This window comes from Lepus europaeus, chromosome X, assembly GCF_033115175.1.
Source record: "Lepus europaeus isolate LE1 chromosome X, mLepTim1.pri, whole genome shotgun sequence".
NCBI lineage: Eukaryota > Metazoa > Chordata > Mammalia > Lagomorpha > Leporidae > Lepus > Lepus europaeus.
Genome location: NC_084850.1, coordinates 92,797,782 through 92,814,438, shown reverse-complemented (window position 1 = coordinate 92,814,438; position 16,657 = coordinate 92,797,782). Strand labels below are relative to the sequence as shown.

Here is a 16,657-nt window from a genome sequence, read left to right as displayed (position 1 = left end):
TTATACAGATAGAGAAACAGAAGTACAGAGAATGGAAAAGACATGTCCAAGCTCACTATCAAGGCTAGAATCTTGTGACCTTAAAGGTCAGTCCATTCCTTTCCATTTTAACATATTCCTGTCCCCATTTTGGCTCTCATAAAGTAAGTAGTTGCACAATAAGCAGTTCATTTGGAATCATCTCATGAATCGCCATTTTCACACAAGGAGTGGTGGTCAGAAAGTGTGTAAAACCATGAGTAATCAGGTTAATAGCCAGGCAGATTGGTAAATTGAGGGTGCAAAATGCTTGCTTTCCCAAAAGTTATCTTTAGCTAGGTCAAAAATGCTTGCCCCACTCCTTGGGAGCTGCCAATTTTATTATGAGAATAGCAAGGGAGTAGTGATTCCTTCCTTCTGAGCTCACAGTTTACTGTAAAAACAAGTTACCTATCCCACCTCTCAGCAAATAACATTACAGATCAGGTCTTTTGATGGGTTTTGTCCTTACCTTATTACTGAATGTCAAGCTGATTGTCAAGTTTTTTATTCCCTAAAATTGTGCTTAAAAACTTTACTACCACCAGTCCCTTTGGGCTTTTCCTCCCTTGAAGCCCCATTCCAAGTCACTCTGGCTGGAGGTCTCTGACTTAAATAAATCTTGGTTTTAAGTACATCTTGCTTTTCTCTTTGCCTTGTCTGCTTCGAAATTCTTCTTCTTCGTGAGACAAAGAATGGAGGTAATCTTTTCTCCGCCACTGTTTCACTCATAACAAAATTACTAAATTAACCATAAGAAAATTGAAGGGGCTCAGTGAAACAAGAACTAGACTGAGAAGCAGGAGGTATACTTGGGAAGAACTTGGGAGTGATCATACACTTTATAAGGAACTCAAGTTAGAGTATATTTGTGACAAGGTGGAAGTCACAGGCTTTGCTTCTCGGGCAATCTATGTGGTTGTGCTGTACCACGCCAGATTAAATTAAGTATCTCAGTTGCCTCTTCCTAGCTGCCAAAAAGTCTGTATTACTTTTTAAACTATAAGCAGATAAAATAATAATTAAAATAAATAAGATCTAGTTGGAATAATTTTAAAAAATAAATAGAAGTGGTCTGATAATAACAGGTTGCTACAGGCCGATGTGACATCTCTAAGGAGACCCAAACAGCTTTCCTGGAATCACCAAAGAACTTGTTTTTAACCCTGAGATGCCCTGGTCTATGACTGCGTTCCTCTTTGGTGGAAGTAGCAGCACTATAAAGGAAGGCATTTCAAGGTGACACTCAAAGCAAGGAATATCTGGGTGCTAGATGCCGTAGAATTTGTGATGGATCTCATGCAGCTGGCCTGCTAAGATCTTCTCAACCAAGAAGAAAGCGGGTGGTAAAGTATTTCTGTGACCATGATAAGTTTTTTTAAAAAAGATTTGTTTGTTTGAAAGGTAGAATGGCAAAGAGGGAAAAATACACACACACACACACACAGAAAAAGAGAGAGAGAGAGAGAGAGAGAGAGAGAGAGAGAGAAAATCTTCCATCTGCCGGTTCATTCCCCAAATGCCCACAATAGCCAGGGTTAGGCCAAGTCACAGCCAGGCACCAGGAATTCCATCCAGGTCTCCCATTGGGTGGCAGGAAACTAAGTACTTGGACCATCATCCACTGACTTCCAAGTACCTTAGCAGGAAGCTGGATCACATGCATGAAGCAGCTGGGGATCAAAACAGGAACTCTGATATGGGATGCAAGTATCCCAAACAGAAGTTTAATCCTCTGCAACAGAATGCCTGCCTGACAATGCTGATTTTTTCTTTCTTTTTTTTTTGACAGGCAGAGTGGACAGTGAGAGAGAGAGACAGAGAGAAAGGTCTTCCTTTTTCCATTGGTTCACCCTCCAATGGCCGCCGCGGCCGGCACGCTACAGCTGGCGCACCGCTCTGTTCCGATGGCAGGAGCCAGGTGCTTATCCTGGTCTCCCATGAGGTGCAGGGCCCAAGCACTTGGGCCATCCTCCACTGCACTCCTGGGACATAGCAGAGAGCTGGCCTGCAAGAGGGGCAACTGGGACAGAATCCGGTGCCCCGACCGGAACTAGAACCCGGGGTGCCGGCACCGCAGGTGGAGGATTAGCCTAGTGAGCCGCGGCACTGGCAATGATGATTTTTAAGATTGAAAATGGAAGTCAGTGTTCAATTGGTCAATGACTCTTCAAAGACTGAATAACAGTCCATCTTCAGCAGACTTTTCCTAAGCAGCTGTTGAGTTCCAGGTACAAGGCTCAAGGCTCTATGTTACTCTGCGGATATAGAGATTAATAAGACACAGTGCTCATCGTGGAGAGGCTTACCATCTAGTAGAAGTGATAGTACTAGTTGTCCAAAATCTGTTCCATCATTATTACATGAATAATAAAGATCTTTGCAGTGAACATAGAATCACAGAATAAAGAGTATGCTTTTTAGCATATTGTGTAGCTAGGATAGCTGTGTAACCAAGTTTGAGGCAAATAGATGTAAGCATATTTGTGTGCAGTTTTCAGGTCATACCCTCAGATAAAGAAATGTGTCCTCCTTATGTTTCTTCCCCCCATCTCTCTGTCTGGTGAACTGTATTAGTGAGCCATCAGATGAGAGCAGACCACAAAATATGACGGAGCAAAAAGATGAAAAGATGATCTTAGGACAGCCACCCTACCAACCTTGGGCTATCATGACTAAACCAGGGTTTTTCAAGCATGCCTCTTGAAATTTTTTATCAGCCATTTCTTAAAATGTTCAGCTGGGCGGGTGCCCTGGCTCACTTGGTTAATCCTCCACCTGCGGCGCCAGCATCCCATATGGGCACTGGATTCTAGTCCTGGTTGCTCCTCTTCCAGTCCAGCTCTCTGCTGTGGCCTAGGAGGGCAGTGGAGGATGGCCCAAGTGCTTGGGCTCCTGCACCCTCATGGGAGACCAGGAGGAAGCAACTGGCTCCTGGCTTCGGATCGGCACAGCGCCGGCCATAGTGGCCATTTGGGGAGTGAACCAACGGAAGGAAGACCTTTCTCTCTGTCTCTCTCTCTCACTGTCTATAACTCTACCTGTCAAATAAATTTAAAAAATTAAAAAAATGTTCAGCAAAGAACTATTTTGTGGAGAACAATTGGAAGTGTCTAACAAGAGGTAAAGAGTACATCAGTGCAGAGCAATAGTGAAGATTGACTTTGAGATCTCTAGCTTAGCAGATGACTTATGGAGACAACCCTTCACTGAATTCAGTTTCAGAAAAGCTGGGTTTTTCTGAAACAAAGTACATCTAGCTTCACCCAGATGAGACTCCCTGATTTTTGCTACAGTCTTAGAGAATATTCAGTTAGGAACATCGGGAAAAGCATTGTGGTACAGCAGGGTAAGCTGCTGCTTGTGACACAAGCATCCAATACTGGAGTGTCTGTTTGAGTCCCAATTGCTCTGCTTCCTATTCAGCTCTCTGTTAATGTGCCTGGGAAGGCAACAGAAGATGGCCCAAGTACACATGCCATTCATGTGGAAGACCTGGATGGAGTTCCTGGCTTGTGGCTTCAGCCTGGCCCAGCTTTGGTTGTTGCAGCCATTTGGGTAGTAAATCAGCATATGGAATCTCTCTCTCTCTCTCTCTCTCTCTCTCTCTCTCTCTCTCTCTCATTCTTTCAAATAAAAATAAGTATATTTTTTACTAGGAACATCAAGGGATCTGGCTTTGGTGTTGTGTCTGCTATCTTCGTCCAGTCACACACTGTTCCTAGGTCTCACATCCTCTTTTAATATTAGTATTAATTGATTAAAAGTACCTACTATGTGCCAGGCCCTGTGCTAGGCTATATTTTGGGAATGCAATAATGAATATGATTGTTTAATTTCTCTCCACAGTCTACTAGAGGACATAGTCATATTAAAAAGATAGAATTTAATGTATTAATCCACCTATGTCAAATTATTTTCACTGCAACTCAGAGTAAAAATAAATTTTTATATCAAGACTCTGTACATGCATACATTTACATATAATTGAACTAAAAGATTTATAAAATAATACTTACCTTTACTGCATACCGCAGACTCTGGTATTTTCCATTCTATTCTAATTTCCATTTGTTTTAAGCTGAGTACTAATAACTTGAGTCATAATCCATTAGATAAAATCATAACTCACACTTTGAAAATCACTTTATTAAAAAATATTTAAAAATTGTGTTAAGCGTATAATCAAGAGGGATGATTTAATTCCACTAAATGGGGGCTCTAGAGAAGTCCCATATTACTAGAAATTTGAAATATGAGTAAGTGTTGAGTAGCAAAGAGTGATTTCTTGACAAAATCAAGCAAAGACACACAGGCATGAACATTACAAAGCATTCTGGGAAAGGGCTGGAAGCACTGTATTATTATAATAAGGGCAATGACAAAAGAAGAACCAGAAAACAACTTTTGACTTGTTTATCCAAGCCCTTGGATGTAAATCTGGGAAGTTCTAAGTTGAACCAGGAAGTTAGGTTTGAGTCAGCAGCTAAAACCAGTAATTCTCATATTCAGTTGCTATAGTTGTCTAAGAGTTTAACAATGTTTGCTATGACTGCATAGTGTCTTTTTGTAGCTATACATTTTTTTGTTGTTGTTGGGAAGATGGCAGTACACAGGCTATCTTTGGCAAACGACTTTGAGCAAGTTGCATAATGTTTCTATGTGACAGCATGTTTTTGTTAATAAATTAAATATATTTATTTTTAAAATTGTGGGTTGGGACCAGCACTGTGGCATAGCGGATAAAGCCATCACCTGCAGTGCCGGCATCCCATAAGGGCACAGGTTCAAATCCCGGCTGCTCCACTTCTGATCCAGCTCTCTGCTATTGCCTGGGAAAGCAGTAGAGGATGAACCAAGTCCTTGGGCCCCTTTACCCATGTGGGAGACCAAGAAGAATCTCCTGGCTCCTGGCTTCAGATCGGTGCAGCTCCAGCTGTTGCAGCCATCTGGGGAGTGAACCAGCAGATGGAAGACCTCTCTCTCTTTCTCTCCCTCTCTCTGCCTCTTCTTCTCTCTGTGTGTAACTCTGACTTTCAAATAAACAAACACATCTTTTAAAAAGTTGTGATTTAATATGAAATAGTTGTATGTTTTATAGGATATAGCACAATATTTTAACAAATGTATCCAGCACACACTAATCACAAAAAGCTATTAGCCCTTCCATTCCCTTTATTGCAGCTTATAGTTACCCCAGTGTTCCTATGGGATACCAGGATCCATTACCTTCACCTGGCTGCATTTTGGTAGCCATTATACAAACTTCCCTATAGTCCACACTTTAGATCCTCTAGTAATCACTGTTTTAGATTTATATCTACTGAATATATACTTTAACTTCCACATAGGAGAGGAAAATACATGGTATTTATCTTTCTGTGTCTGGCTTATTTCACTTAACATAATGATCACAGTTCCACCCATCATGTTGCAAATGTCAAGATTTCAATATTTTTTACAGCTGAGTAACATTCCATTGTATATACATATTATTATTTTTTATCAAACTTTTATTTAATGAATATAAATTTCCAAAGTACAGCTTATGGGTTACAATGGCTTCCCCCCTCCCATAACTTCCCTCCCGCCCGCAACCCTCCCCTTTCCCACTCCCTTTCCCCTTCCATTCACATAAAGATTCATTTTCAATTCTCTTTATATACAGAAAATCAGTTTAGTATATATTAGGTAAAGATTTCAACAGTTTGCCCATCTAGCAACATAAAGTGAAAAAACTACCATTGGAGTACTAATTATAGCATTAAATAACAATGTATAGCACATTAAAGACAGAGATCCTACATAATATTTTTTTAAATTAATTAATTTTCTATGCCATTTCCAATTTAACACCAAGTTGTTTTGTTTTTTTTTTTTCATTTCCAATTCTCTTTATATACAGAAGATCAATTCAGTATATAATTAGTAAAGACCTCATCAGTTTGTACCCACACAGAAACACAAAGTGTAAAAATACTGTTTCAGTACTAGTTATAGCATCACTTCGCTTTAGACGACACATTAAGGACAGATCCCACATGGGGTGTAAGTACACAGTGACTCCTGTTGCTGACTTAACAATTTGACACTCCTGTTCGTGGCGTCAGTAATCTCCCTAGGCTCTAGTCATGAGTTGCCATGGCTATGGAAGCCTTTAGAGTTCGCTGACTTTGATCTTATTCCGATAGGGTCATAGTCAAAGTGGAAGTTCTCTCCTCCCTTCGGAGAAAGGTACCTCCTTCTTTGATGGCCCCGTTCTTTCCACTGGGATCTCACTCACAAAGATCATTCATTTAGGTCTTTTTTTTTTCCATGATATCTTGGCTTTCCATGCCTAAAATACTCTCATGGGCTCTTCAGCCAGATCCGAATGCCTTGAGGGCTGATTCTGAGGCCAGAGTGTTGTTTAGGACGTCTGCCATTCTATGAGTCTGCTGTGTATCCCGCTTCCCATGTTGGATCTTTCACTCCCTTTTTGATTCTATCAGTTAGTATTAGCAGACACTTGTCTTGTTTGTGCGATCCCTTTGTATATACATATTATGTTTGTTTTATTCAGTTATCAGTTGATGTACATCTAAGTTCATCCCATATCTTTGCTATAGTGAATAATGCTGCAATAAACACTGGAGTGCAAGTATCTCTTTCATGTGCTTACTTCATTTCCTTTGGATATATTCCCAGAAGTGGGATAGCAGGTTCCTATGGCAGACCTATTTTTATATTTTTGAGGATTCTCCATAATGTCTTCCATAATAGTTTTACAAACTTATATTCTAACCAATAGTTAATTAAGGTACCCTTTACTACACAACTTCTCCAGTATTTGTTAATTTTTGATTTTTAGATAATAGCCATTCTAAATGAAATGAAACCTCATTGTTGTTTTGATCTCCATTTCCCTGGTGGCTACTGAACCTGAACATTTTTCATGTGTCTGTTGGCCATTTGTATTTCTTCCTTTGAAAAATGTCTATTAATGTAATTTGCCCATTTCTTAGATGCATTGTTTGCTTTGTTGTGGAATTTCCTGAGCTTCTTATATATTCTGGATATTAATGCTTTATCAGATGCACAATTTGAAAATGCTTTCTCCCATTCTGTCAGTTATCAGTTCACTTTGTTAATTGTGTCCTTTGCTGTATAGAAGCTTCTTAATCCCATTTGTCAATTTTTGCTTTTATTGCATGTGTTTTTGGGATGTTACCCAAAAAGTCTTTGCCTAAACCAATGTCTTGCCATATTTACTCTGTTTTCCTGTAGTGGTCTGATGATTTCAGGTCTTAAGTTAAGATCATTGATCCATTTCGACTTATTTTTTGTATAAGGTGTAAGGCAGGGACTCGTTTAAGACTTCTGCTTGAAGAGACTGTCCTTTCTCCGGAGAATGCTTTTAGCTCATTTGTCAAAGATTAGTTGGTTGTACATACCTGGATTTAATTCCTAGGTTTCTGTTGTGTGTCATTGGTCTACATGCTCATTCTTATGTTTACCAGTCTGTTTTGATTATAATAGACCTGTAATATATCTTGAAATCTGATATTGTGATACCACAGTTTTTGTTTCTAGTTTTAAGATTTCTTTGGTGGGGCTATCTGTGGCCTAGCTGGTAAAGCCACTGTCTGCAGCATCGGTATCCCATATGGGCGTCAGTTCAAATTCCAGCTGCTCCACTTCCCATCTAGCTCCCTGCTAATGCTCCTGGGAAAGCAGCAGAAGATGGCCCAAGTACTTGGGTCCCTGCACCTGTGTAGGAGACTCAGAAGAAATCCCTGGCTCCTGGCTTCGGATCAGTACAACTCCATCCATTGCAGCCATTTGGGGAGTGAACCAGAAGATTGTGTTGAATCTGTAAATTGCTAAGCATTCTTTTTCATTTTTATTATTTGTATTTCCTCTTCTGAAAAATAGCTACTCACATCCTTTGGCCATTTCCTGACTAGATGATTGTTCTTGAAAGCTTTATGCTTTACAAAATGTTAAAAGAGCAAAGATATTGTATCCATTTCCTTCTCAAAGTCAATGTGATCCAGGGGCCAGCATTGTGCACAGCAGGTTAAGCCATCATTTGTGATGCCAGCATCCCATATGAAAGCTGCTTTAAGTCCTGGCTGCTCCACTTCCAATTAGGCTTGCTGCTAATGTGTCTGGGAAAGTAGCAGACACTTATGCTCTTACTGTAATAAGTAAAACTGTGAACCTACTAGAGGAAAACATAAAAGAACCATTTCAAGGCATTAGTATAGGCAATGATTATTTGGATACTACCCCAAATGCACAGGTAATAAAAGTAAAAAGTGGACTAAAGAGATTTTATCAAACTAAAAACTACGTAGAAAGCGAAACAATCAACAGAGTGAAGAGACAACTGACAGAATGGGGTTTTGTAGTGTGTGCATCTAATAAAGGATTAATACTCAATATATAGAAACTTAAAAAGTATACCTTTAAACAACTTTCTAGAGCATACATTCTTCAGTTTCTTCTATTTCCTTTAAGTCCCATTTAGCAATTGAGTTGGTAATTCTCAGTAAGCAATAGATATCCACTGAAGTAATTTAATTCAAGAAATACAAGCAGCAAGCAGCATTTTGGAAACAAAAGTCTTGTCTGTTATGCAAAGACAAATTGATAAAAGGAGAATTGAAGACAAAACACACAATGGTCAAGTTGTAGATTTTCAAATAAGAGATAAGTAGAGCAGATATTTAATGCTGCTGATCATCAAGTTTAGCATCACAACTGACCAGGAGTTTTTTGTTTGGTTGCCGTTTTATTGGGGAATAACTAATAGCTAATTCAATCTGATTCATATAGAATTTGTTTTTTAAAGTATTATTTATTTGTTTGAAAAGCAGAGTTACAGAGAGAGGAAGAGACAGAGAAAGAGATCTTCCATCCACCATTTGACTCCCCAAATAGCTGCAACAGCTGGGGATAGGTTAGGTTGAACCCAAGAGCCTGAAACTCCATCTGGATCTTCCACATGGGTAAAAGGACCCCAAGCACTTGGGCCATTTTCTGCTACTTTCCCAGACACATTAGCAGCAAGCCTGATTGGAAGTGGAGCAGCCAGGACTTAAAGCAGCTTTCATATGGGATGCTGGCATCACAAATGATGGCTTAACCTGCTGTGCCACAATGCTGGCCCCTGGATCACATTGACTTTGAGAAGGAAATGGATACAATATCTTTGCCCTTTTAACATTTTGTAAAACTGAGCAATCACATACTCTGTGATTCAGCAATGCCACTCTTATTGTGTATCCCTAAAAAAATGCATGATGTTCTTAGTGATAAGCAATAAATGAAAAACAAAAAAAATCTATAAACAAAAACTATAAATAATACAAATATAAAGGCAGAGAGGCATAAGTAAATAAAATGATATAGTTGTTAAACAGAATATAAAGACACAGTGATGAATGAATTACAGCTACATACCACAACAGGTTTTTATTATTATTATTACCTAGCAATTTATCCACAGCTGAAATATCTCTCTTCAGCTCCAGATCTCTGTCCACTCTTTTTCTGGATATTTCCAATGATATCTAATCATAATTTTGCCATTTGCTGAGTGTTTCAGTTCTTTAATGACATATTTGAAGCAGCACTTATTGTATAAGGCCCTCTCTCTCCTTTTCCGGGGCAGACTACTGCATGTAATTTCTGTACTCCCGGAGATTGCTCTCCATATTTTCTCTACAGATAGAGACACTATCAGGATGGGAATGCCATTATTTCTTTATTACATTGTGCAGGGTTTGGTAGAGAGTAAATTCAGTGAGTATATGTTGGATAAAAGAAGGAAGAAAATAAGGAAAGCCATAGTAGCAACAATTGTGGCCACTTCTGGAGTCATCCTGGCCCACTCAGGTAGTAGAAAGGAATAGTTTGGAGATATCCTCTGGAATTGGAGCTAAGTCAATGACCATAGCTGACTTTTCTTGAAGTCACTGAAAGTATGTAAAACTCAAGTATCATGAAGGGTTTACTGAAAGAATGTAGTGAGTAGATAGTGAAGTTGACATTCTTAAAATATTTATATATTTATTTGAAAGGCAGAGTTAAAGAAAGAGAGAGAAGGAGAGAGAGAGGGGGGAGAGAGAGAAAGAGAGAGAGAAAGAGGTTGGCATTCTGACATAGCAGGCAAAGCTGCTACCTGTGACACTGCATCCCATACGGACACTGGTTCAAGTCCCAGCTGTTCCATTTCCAGTCTGGCTCCCTGCTAATGTGCCTGGGGAAGCAACAGAAGATGGACCAAGTGCTTGGGACCCTGCACCATGTGGGAGACCTGGAAGAAGCTACTGACTCCTGGCTTCGGACCAGCCCAGCTCTGGCTGTTTCAACCATTTTGGGAGAGAACCAGCGGATGGAAGATATCTCTCTCTCCCTTTCTCTCTCTCTCTCTCTCTCTCTCTCTCTCTCTCTCTCTCTGTGTGTGTGTATATATCTCTGTAACCCTGCCTTTCAAATAAATAAATAAATCTTACAGTGAGAATGAGAGAGAGAGAGAGAGAGAGAGAGAGAGAGAGAGATCTTCCATCCGGTGGCTTATCCCCCAAATGCCAGATGCACCAGGTTGAAGCCAGGAACCAGGAGCTCCATCTTGATCTCCCATGTAGGTGACAGGGGCTGAAGTAGTTGTGCAATCCTCTACTATCTTCCCAGGCACATTAACATCAGACACTCTAATATGGGATGACTGGCATTACAATTGGTGGCTTAACCTGCTTTGTCACAATGTTGGCCATGGTGCTTTGTTATTTACAGAGACTGACTTGTTTTCTTGCTTCACTGATTGATGAATTAGTCCCTGTATGCTTTGCCCAGAAACCTTAGTAATGCCAAAGGACAGTTGGAAGTGAGCATTAGCCCCTCCCGCCAACTCACTATACATCATTCCCTTTCCCCAGCCACTGTTAGCCTTTAGTGTTATTATTTTCATTTGGATAATGGGTGTTTCCACAATTTAGTGTAATATGTGAAGGTGAGCACCTTTTTAAAACCTTTTATTTTCATTTTTGCAACATAAAATCTAAGAAAAAAACAGTATAACTACTATACAAATATGTCTACAAGATATTCCTGTAGTTTATCGTCACCCCTCTAACAATGTTGTTGTGCTGGATCATTTCTGTATAGAAATTGTAGAGTTATCAGTAAAAGAAATAGGGTTAAAGGAGTACTTTTAGTTGGGGGCAAACAAATTATGGGCGTCTGAATGATAGGTAAATAAATCTTGCACATAGCGACATTTCTATGAAAAACTGACAAGCCCTTGGTCAGAAAAATTATCCTCTATTCTAAAATGTTATTAAAAAAATGGAGAATTTTAAGGTCAGTGTTTTTTTCATTATAACGATAATTACACATTAGTCAGTTAAATATAAACAAGTAGACAAAAGGAAAATATCTACAGTTCTACCACCCCAGAAAAATAGTTTGTGTCTTTTTCAGTTTTTTACTACACATAGAGCTTTATTTTGTTGGCTGTTTCTGCAGTTGCAGTGCCTGTATATGAATTTTTTTTAATTAAACTTTTATTTAATGAATATAAATTTCCAAAGTACAGCTTATGGGTTACAATGGCTTCCCCCTCCCAAAACTTTCCTCCCACCCACAACCGTCCCCCCTCCCGCTCCCTCTCCCCTTCCTATCACATCATGATTCATTTTCAATTCTCTTTATATACAAAAGATCAGTTTTGTATATATTGGATATGAATTTTTAAAAACATTTATGTATTTAATTATTTGAAAGGCAGAGTTACAGAGAGGCAGAGGTAGAGAGAGAGGGAGAGAGAGAGATAAATTTTCCATTTGCAAAGGAGCGGCAAGATGGCGGAATAGGAAGGGAGCACATTGATAGTTCAGCAAGACACACAGGTTAATAAAAGTGGAGATACTGCAGGGTCAAGGAAGAGTAGGGGAAGAAACAGCAGAGGAAACTCTTCCGGAACTAGTGATTCACAGTGGACCTGCATGGAGAGCGTGGGAGCCCAAGTTCGGGACACCAGCGGCAGACTCAACGCACCAGCGCTGGAACGCAAGGTGAGCCGAACCTCAATAGCCCGAGACACCAGCGGGCAAGCGGAAAGAGGAGACTAGAGGGAACGAGGCTTGAAACTCCGTGGGGAAAAGTTCACCAGGCTAACTAGAAGAGAGAGAGGAAAAAAAAAAAGTGACCGATACGGAAACGAGTTTCTCTCTCTCTGCTCACCACTCAAAGGCGAGCAAGATAGAGCAGGCGCCATTTTGGACATACGTCATAAGCAGGGCGACCTCAGGTCTGCACCAGCCCTGAGCCTAGCAGAAAAACCTGACTCTGGGGGGAGGGGTGAAATAACAGGAGATTAGGATCTAACTTGGCAACCCAGTGGGAGACTGCAGGAGAATTGGAGCCCACACCGAGGGCAGCACAGATTCCCTGTGTGGTCCTTGGGAAAGAGCTTCTGATCTCTGGCTCCTATGGGTATATCATTCGCCTGCTAACTACCTCCAATTACATTCAGCTGTGCAGAATTACTTCCCTTTTGAATCAAAAAAAAAAAAAAAGAAAAGAAAGAGAGATTTACCACGCCTAACCTGGGAGTGTGATCTTTGACACACCCTCAACCCTGAGGAACCAAACACAGCTCTGAGTCCACACTCATCTCAAGCCTGTAAGGCTCCACCGAAAGCAGACAGTACACTTAATATAGAGCCATAGTGTAACAAGAAAAAAACACCACAGTGAAGAAACCAAATATCTCCAACATGCCAAACAACAAACGCAAAAACCGAGGTAACAAGAACAAGGAAGACACTATGACGCCCCCAAATGAAAAAGACACCCCAATTCAAGATTATGAAGATGATGAGATTGAAGAAATGCAAGAAGCGGATCTCAAAAAATTGATAAGAACATTAAGAAGTTCTCAAAAACAAATTCTTGAACTACAGAAATCCTTAATGGACAAGATAGAAAATCTCTCTCGTGAAAATGAAATATTAAGGAGGAATCAAAATGAAATGAAACAACTAGTAGAACATGAAACTGTGATAGTGACAAAAAACCACAATGAAATGAAGAACTCAATAGATCAAATGACAAACACATTAGAGAGCCTTAAAAACAGAATGGGTGAAGCAGAAGAGAGAATATCGGACTTAGAAGACAGAGAACAGGAAAGGAAACAGGCAAACCAAAGAAAAGAAGAAGAAATTAGAAATCTAAAAAATATTGTCGGGAATCTACAGGATATTATTAAAAAACCTAACATTCGGGTCCTGGGAGTTCCTGAAGGCATGGAGAGGGAGAAAGGATTAGAAGGCATTTTCAGTGAGATACTAGCAGAAAATTTCCCAGGGTTGGAGAAGGACAGAGGCATCTTAGTACAGGAAGCTTATAGAACCCCTAATAAACATGACCAAAAGAGATCTTCACCACGACACGTCGTAATCAAACTCACCACAGTGAAACATAAAGAAAAGATTCTAAAAGGTGCAAGAGAGAAACGTCAGATTACTCTCAGACGATCTCCAATTAGACTCACAGCAGACTTCTCATCAGAAACCCTACAGGCTAGAAGGGAATGGCGAGATATAGCCCAGGTACTAAGAGAGAAAAATTGCCAGCCCAGAATATTATATCCTGCAAAGCTCTCATTTGTGAATGAAGGTGAAATTAAGACTTTTCATAGCAAACAGAAACTGAAAGAATTTGTTGCCACTCGTCCTGCCCTGCAAAAGATGCTTAAAGAAGTGTTACACACAGAAACACAGAAACATGGTCACCAATATGAAAGAAGGTAAAGGAAGGAAACCTCACAGCAAAAGATCACAGGAAGCTCAAATTCTCTTTGACATAGAATTAAACTCTGATGCTCTGTTAAAGCAATGTGTTAAAGTAATCTAAATACAAAAAGCAATTCAAATCAATTGGCAATCTACAAAAAGAGTTAAAGATTTTAAAAGCTATTATTAAAATTGCTATATTGGTCTATTATGCTATGTTATATGTGTGTACATATTGTATGTCCACATAGGAAATTTTATTAAGAGTTTTATTTTAAATGGCTTATAGATAAGATTGTCCATAAATTTAAGCTGCTAAAATCAATCAAAGATACATTTTAATGTGTGACCTGAATCTGTGTATCATATGTTTTAAACTTGTTGGTAGAATGAAACTAAAAACATTTTATATGGTTGTGCTTAAGTTTACTGGTTAAACAAACTACGCCATGTTAGATATTTAAGAGGTGTTTTCAAATACATGATTCTTACAATTTCTAGAAGGCATTGGACCTTCTGGGAAATGTTTTCTTAAGTTGTTATCTAATGGTTGAAACTGTTTGCTAAGTATTCATGTAATATTGCTATTGTCAGCAAGCGATCTAGGACTTGCTCCCTCATTTCTCTATTCTAAGCCCAACTTGTTCTTTCATTTCTCTATTCTCTTCAAGGTAGGAAACTAATTCTATTATGAAGGAATCTGTAGGACACACAATTTAATCTTTAGACCTTAGAAAAGAGATGGCTAACATTTTTCTGTAATAGCATAGCCAAAATAAGAGCTTAAATAATAATCTCATAGCTAGTTTCACTTCGCCATCAGCGAAGTATACAGTAAGTAGAAAAAAACCTCCCTTTCAGACAAAAGGGAAAGAAAGTTTTAAAGTGAGAATATAATTTTCCTCATGGGCATTGTCTACCTTAGAAAAACTACTACAGAACAAGCCTTTGACTATAGACTTGTAGTTCAGGCCACCAAAGATTAGAGATGGGACTTGGGCACTCCCTTGACTTGCATCCTCTGGTCTGCTTTAACACAAACCAGGAGGAAAAGAAAGCTAGGCATCAGAAGCAATGGGTGGCAGGCGTATTAATGGCTGATCTGTACAGTGATCTGCCCTCAAGGAGACCCAATAGGCCAGTCCACTGCAGTGGCTTTCAATGTGGTAAGCCTGGGCTTCAGCAGAAGTCAGCTTGTGAAGAGCCCTGGCAGCTCTGCCAAGAGTTGGATCACTGGAAATGGACCTGCCCTGGAGTCGAAGGATGCCCAGGTCAGAGCCACAGATCTTATTGGCTCTAAGCTGAAAAGCCCTTCACTCAGCCCAACTTCCAAAGTGACCACTGCAGCTGAGGGGATGGTCAAGTAGGGTCAGCAACATTGCAGGCAGAACTGTAAATTTCTTGTTAGAAATGCCCCCTGCCTTGACCTGGCCAGCTCTCCTCCCAGGCTAGCCAAGTAATGAAAGTCAACAGAGTGCCTTCCCCTAGGAGGTTCACACCTCCCTTAGGATATACCCCATGTGAAGAGATAGGTAGGTCTGGGCCTCTTAACTTACAAGGCCTAAAGCCCACCAGATTATTATCAAGCCCCTTCTGTCAGGTTCTATTTGCCTCTCAATCAGAAAACTTAATTGTAGCTTAGACAGCACCTTTCTTAGCTCCTCTAATAATGACTCTGTCCTTTGTTCTAGACCCTATCTAGCGCACTTGGGCCTCATTCCTTTGTAATCATAACCTCTACTCTACCACCAATGGCTCTACTCCCAACCTGTGTGTACTGATGGTCCTCTTCCCCACTTAATGCTGTATAATTGTTCAGACCTGGTAAATGCCACTCTTAGGATCATTGGTTACTATCCTCACTCTATCTTTTATGACCTTGTCTAAATATGATCAGAGTCGGCAAACTTGGAAGGCTTCCATAGCCTTGGCAACTCATGACAACAGCCTAGGGTGGTTACTGGCGCCATAAACTAGAGTGTCAATTTGTTGGGTCAACAACAGGAGCCACTGTGCACATGCTCCTCATGTGGGATCTCTGTCCTTAATGTGCTGTCCATTGTGATTTAATGCTATAACTAGTACTCAAACAGTATGTTTCACTTTGTGTTTCTATGTGGGTGCAAACTGTTGAAATCTTTATACTAAATTGATCTTCTGTATATAAAGAGAATTGAAAATGAATCTTGATGTGAATGGAAGGGGAGAGGGAGCGGGAGAGGGGAGGGTTGTGGGTGGGAGGGAAGTTATGGGAGGGGGAAGCCATTGTAATCCATAAGCTGTACACTGGAAATTTATATTCATTAAATAAAAGTTAAAAAAAAAAAGAAAAAAAATTTTCCATTTGCTAGTTCACTCCCCAAATGGCTGCAATGGCCAGAGCTCGGCCGATCCACAGCTAGGATCCAGGAACTTCTCCCAGGTGCCCAGATGGGATGCCTGCACTGCAGGCTGCAGCTTTACTGCTAAGCCACAGTGCTGGTCCTGCATGTATACAATTTTGCATCCTGATTTCTTCATCTAATATTTTCTCAAATCCTTGGAAGAATCATATGGTTGTAAATTGGAGCCTCTATTCAGCAAGATCTTCTACCTTAACCCACCTGTGAGTGAGGAGCTGGGGACAGACTCCATTTCCACAAGACTGGCCCAGGAGCCCCAGCCTTTCCACCCTGGAATGAAGACTAGACTGTTTTCCCAGTGATCGAAATTCAGCTTTTCCAACCATGATCCCTCTGGCTTTCTGAAAAGTTGCATCTTTCCTCATAGTTTCCACTTGTTTCCTCTCCCATGTTCACCCATTATAAACAAAATACACTATCTCTGTGACAGGAAAATATAGAGGTAATAAT

The 16,657-nt window shown here is 40.0% G+C and overlaps 1 protein-coding gene across 1 annotated transcript in view; it reads right to left on the bottom strand.

Annotated features, from left to right (window-relative positions):
• Positions 1–16,533, bottom strand: part of LOC133752763 (vascular endothelial growth factor receptor kdr-like) — a 301,002-nt gene extending 284,469 nt beyond the window's left edge. Inside the window, exon 1 of the mRNA XM_062183099.1 lies at positions 16,409–16,533. Within this exon, the coding sequence (XP_062039083.1) occupies positions 16,409–16,533 (125 nt within the window). The remainder of the gene's footprint in view (positions 1–16,408) is intronic.
• Positions 16,534–16,657: the final 124 nt, after the last annotated feature.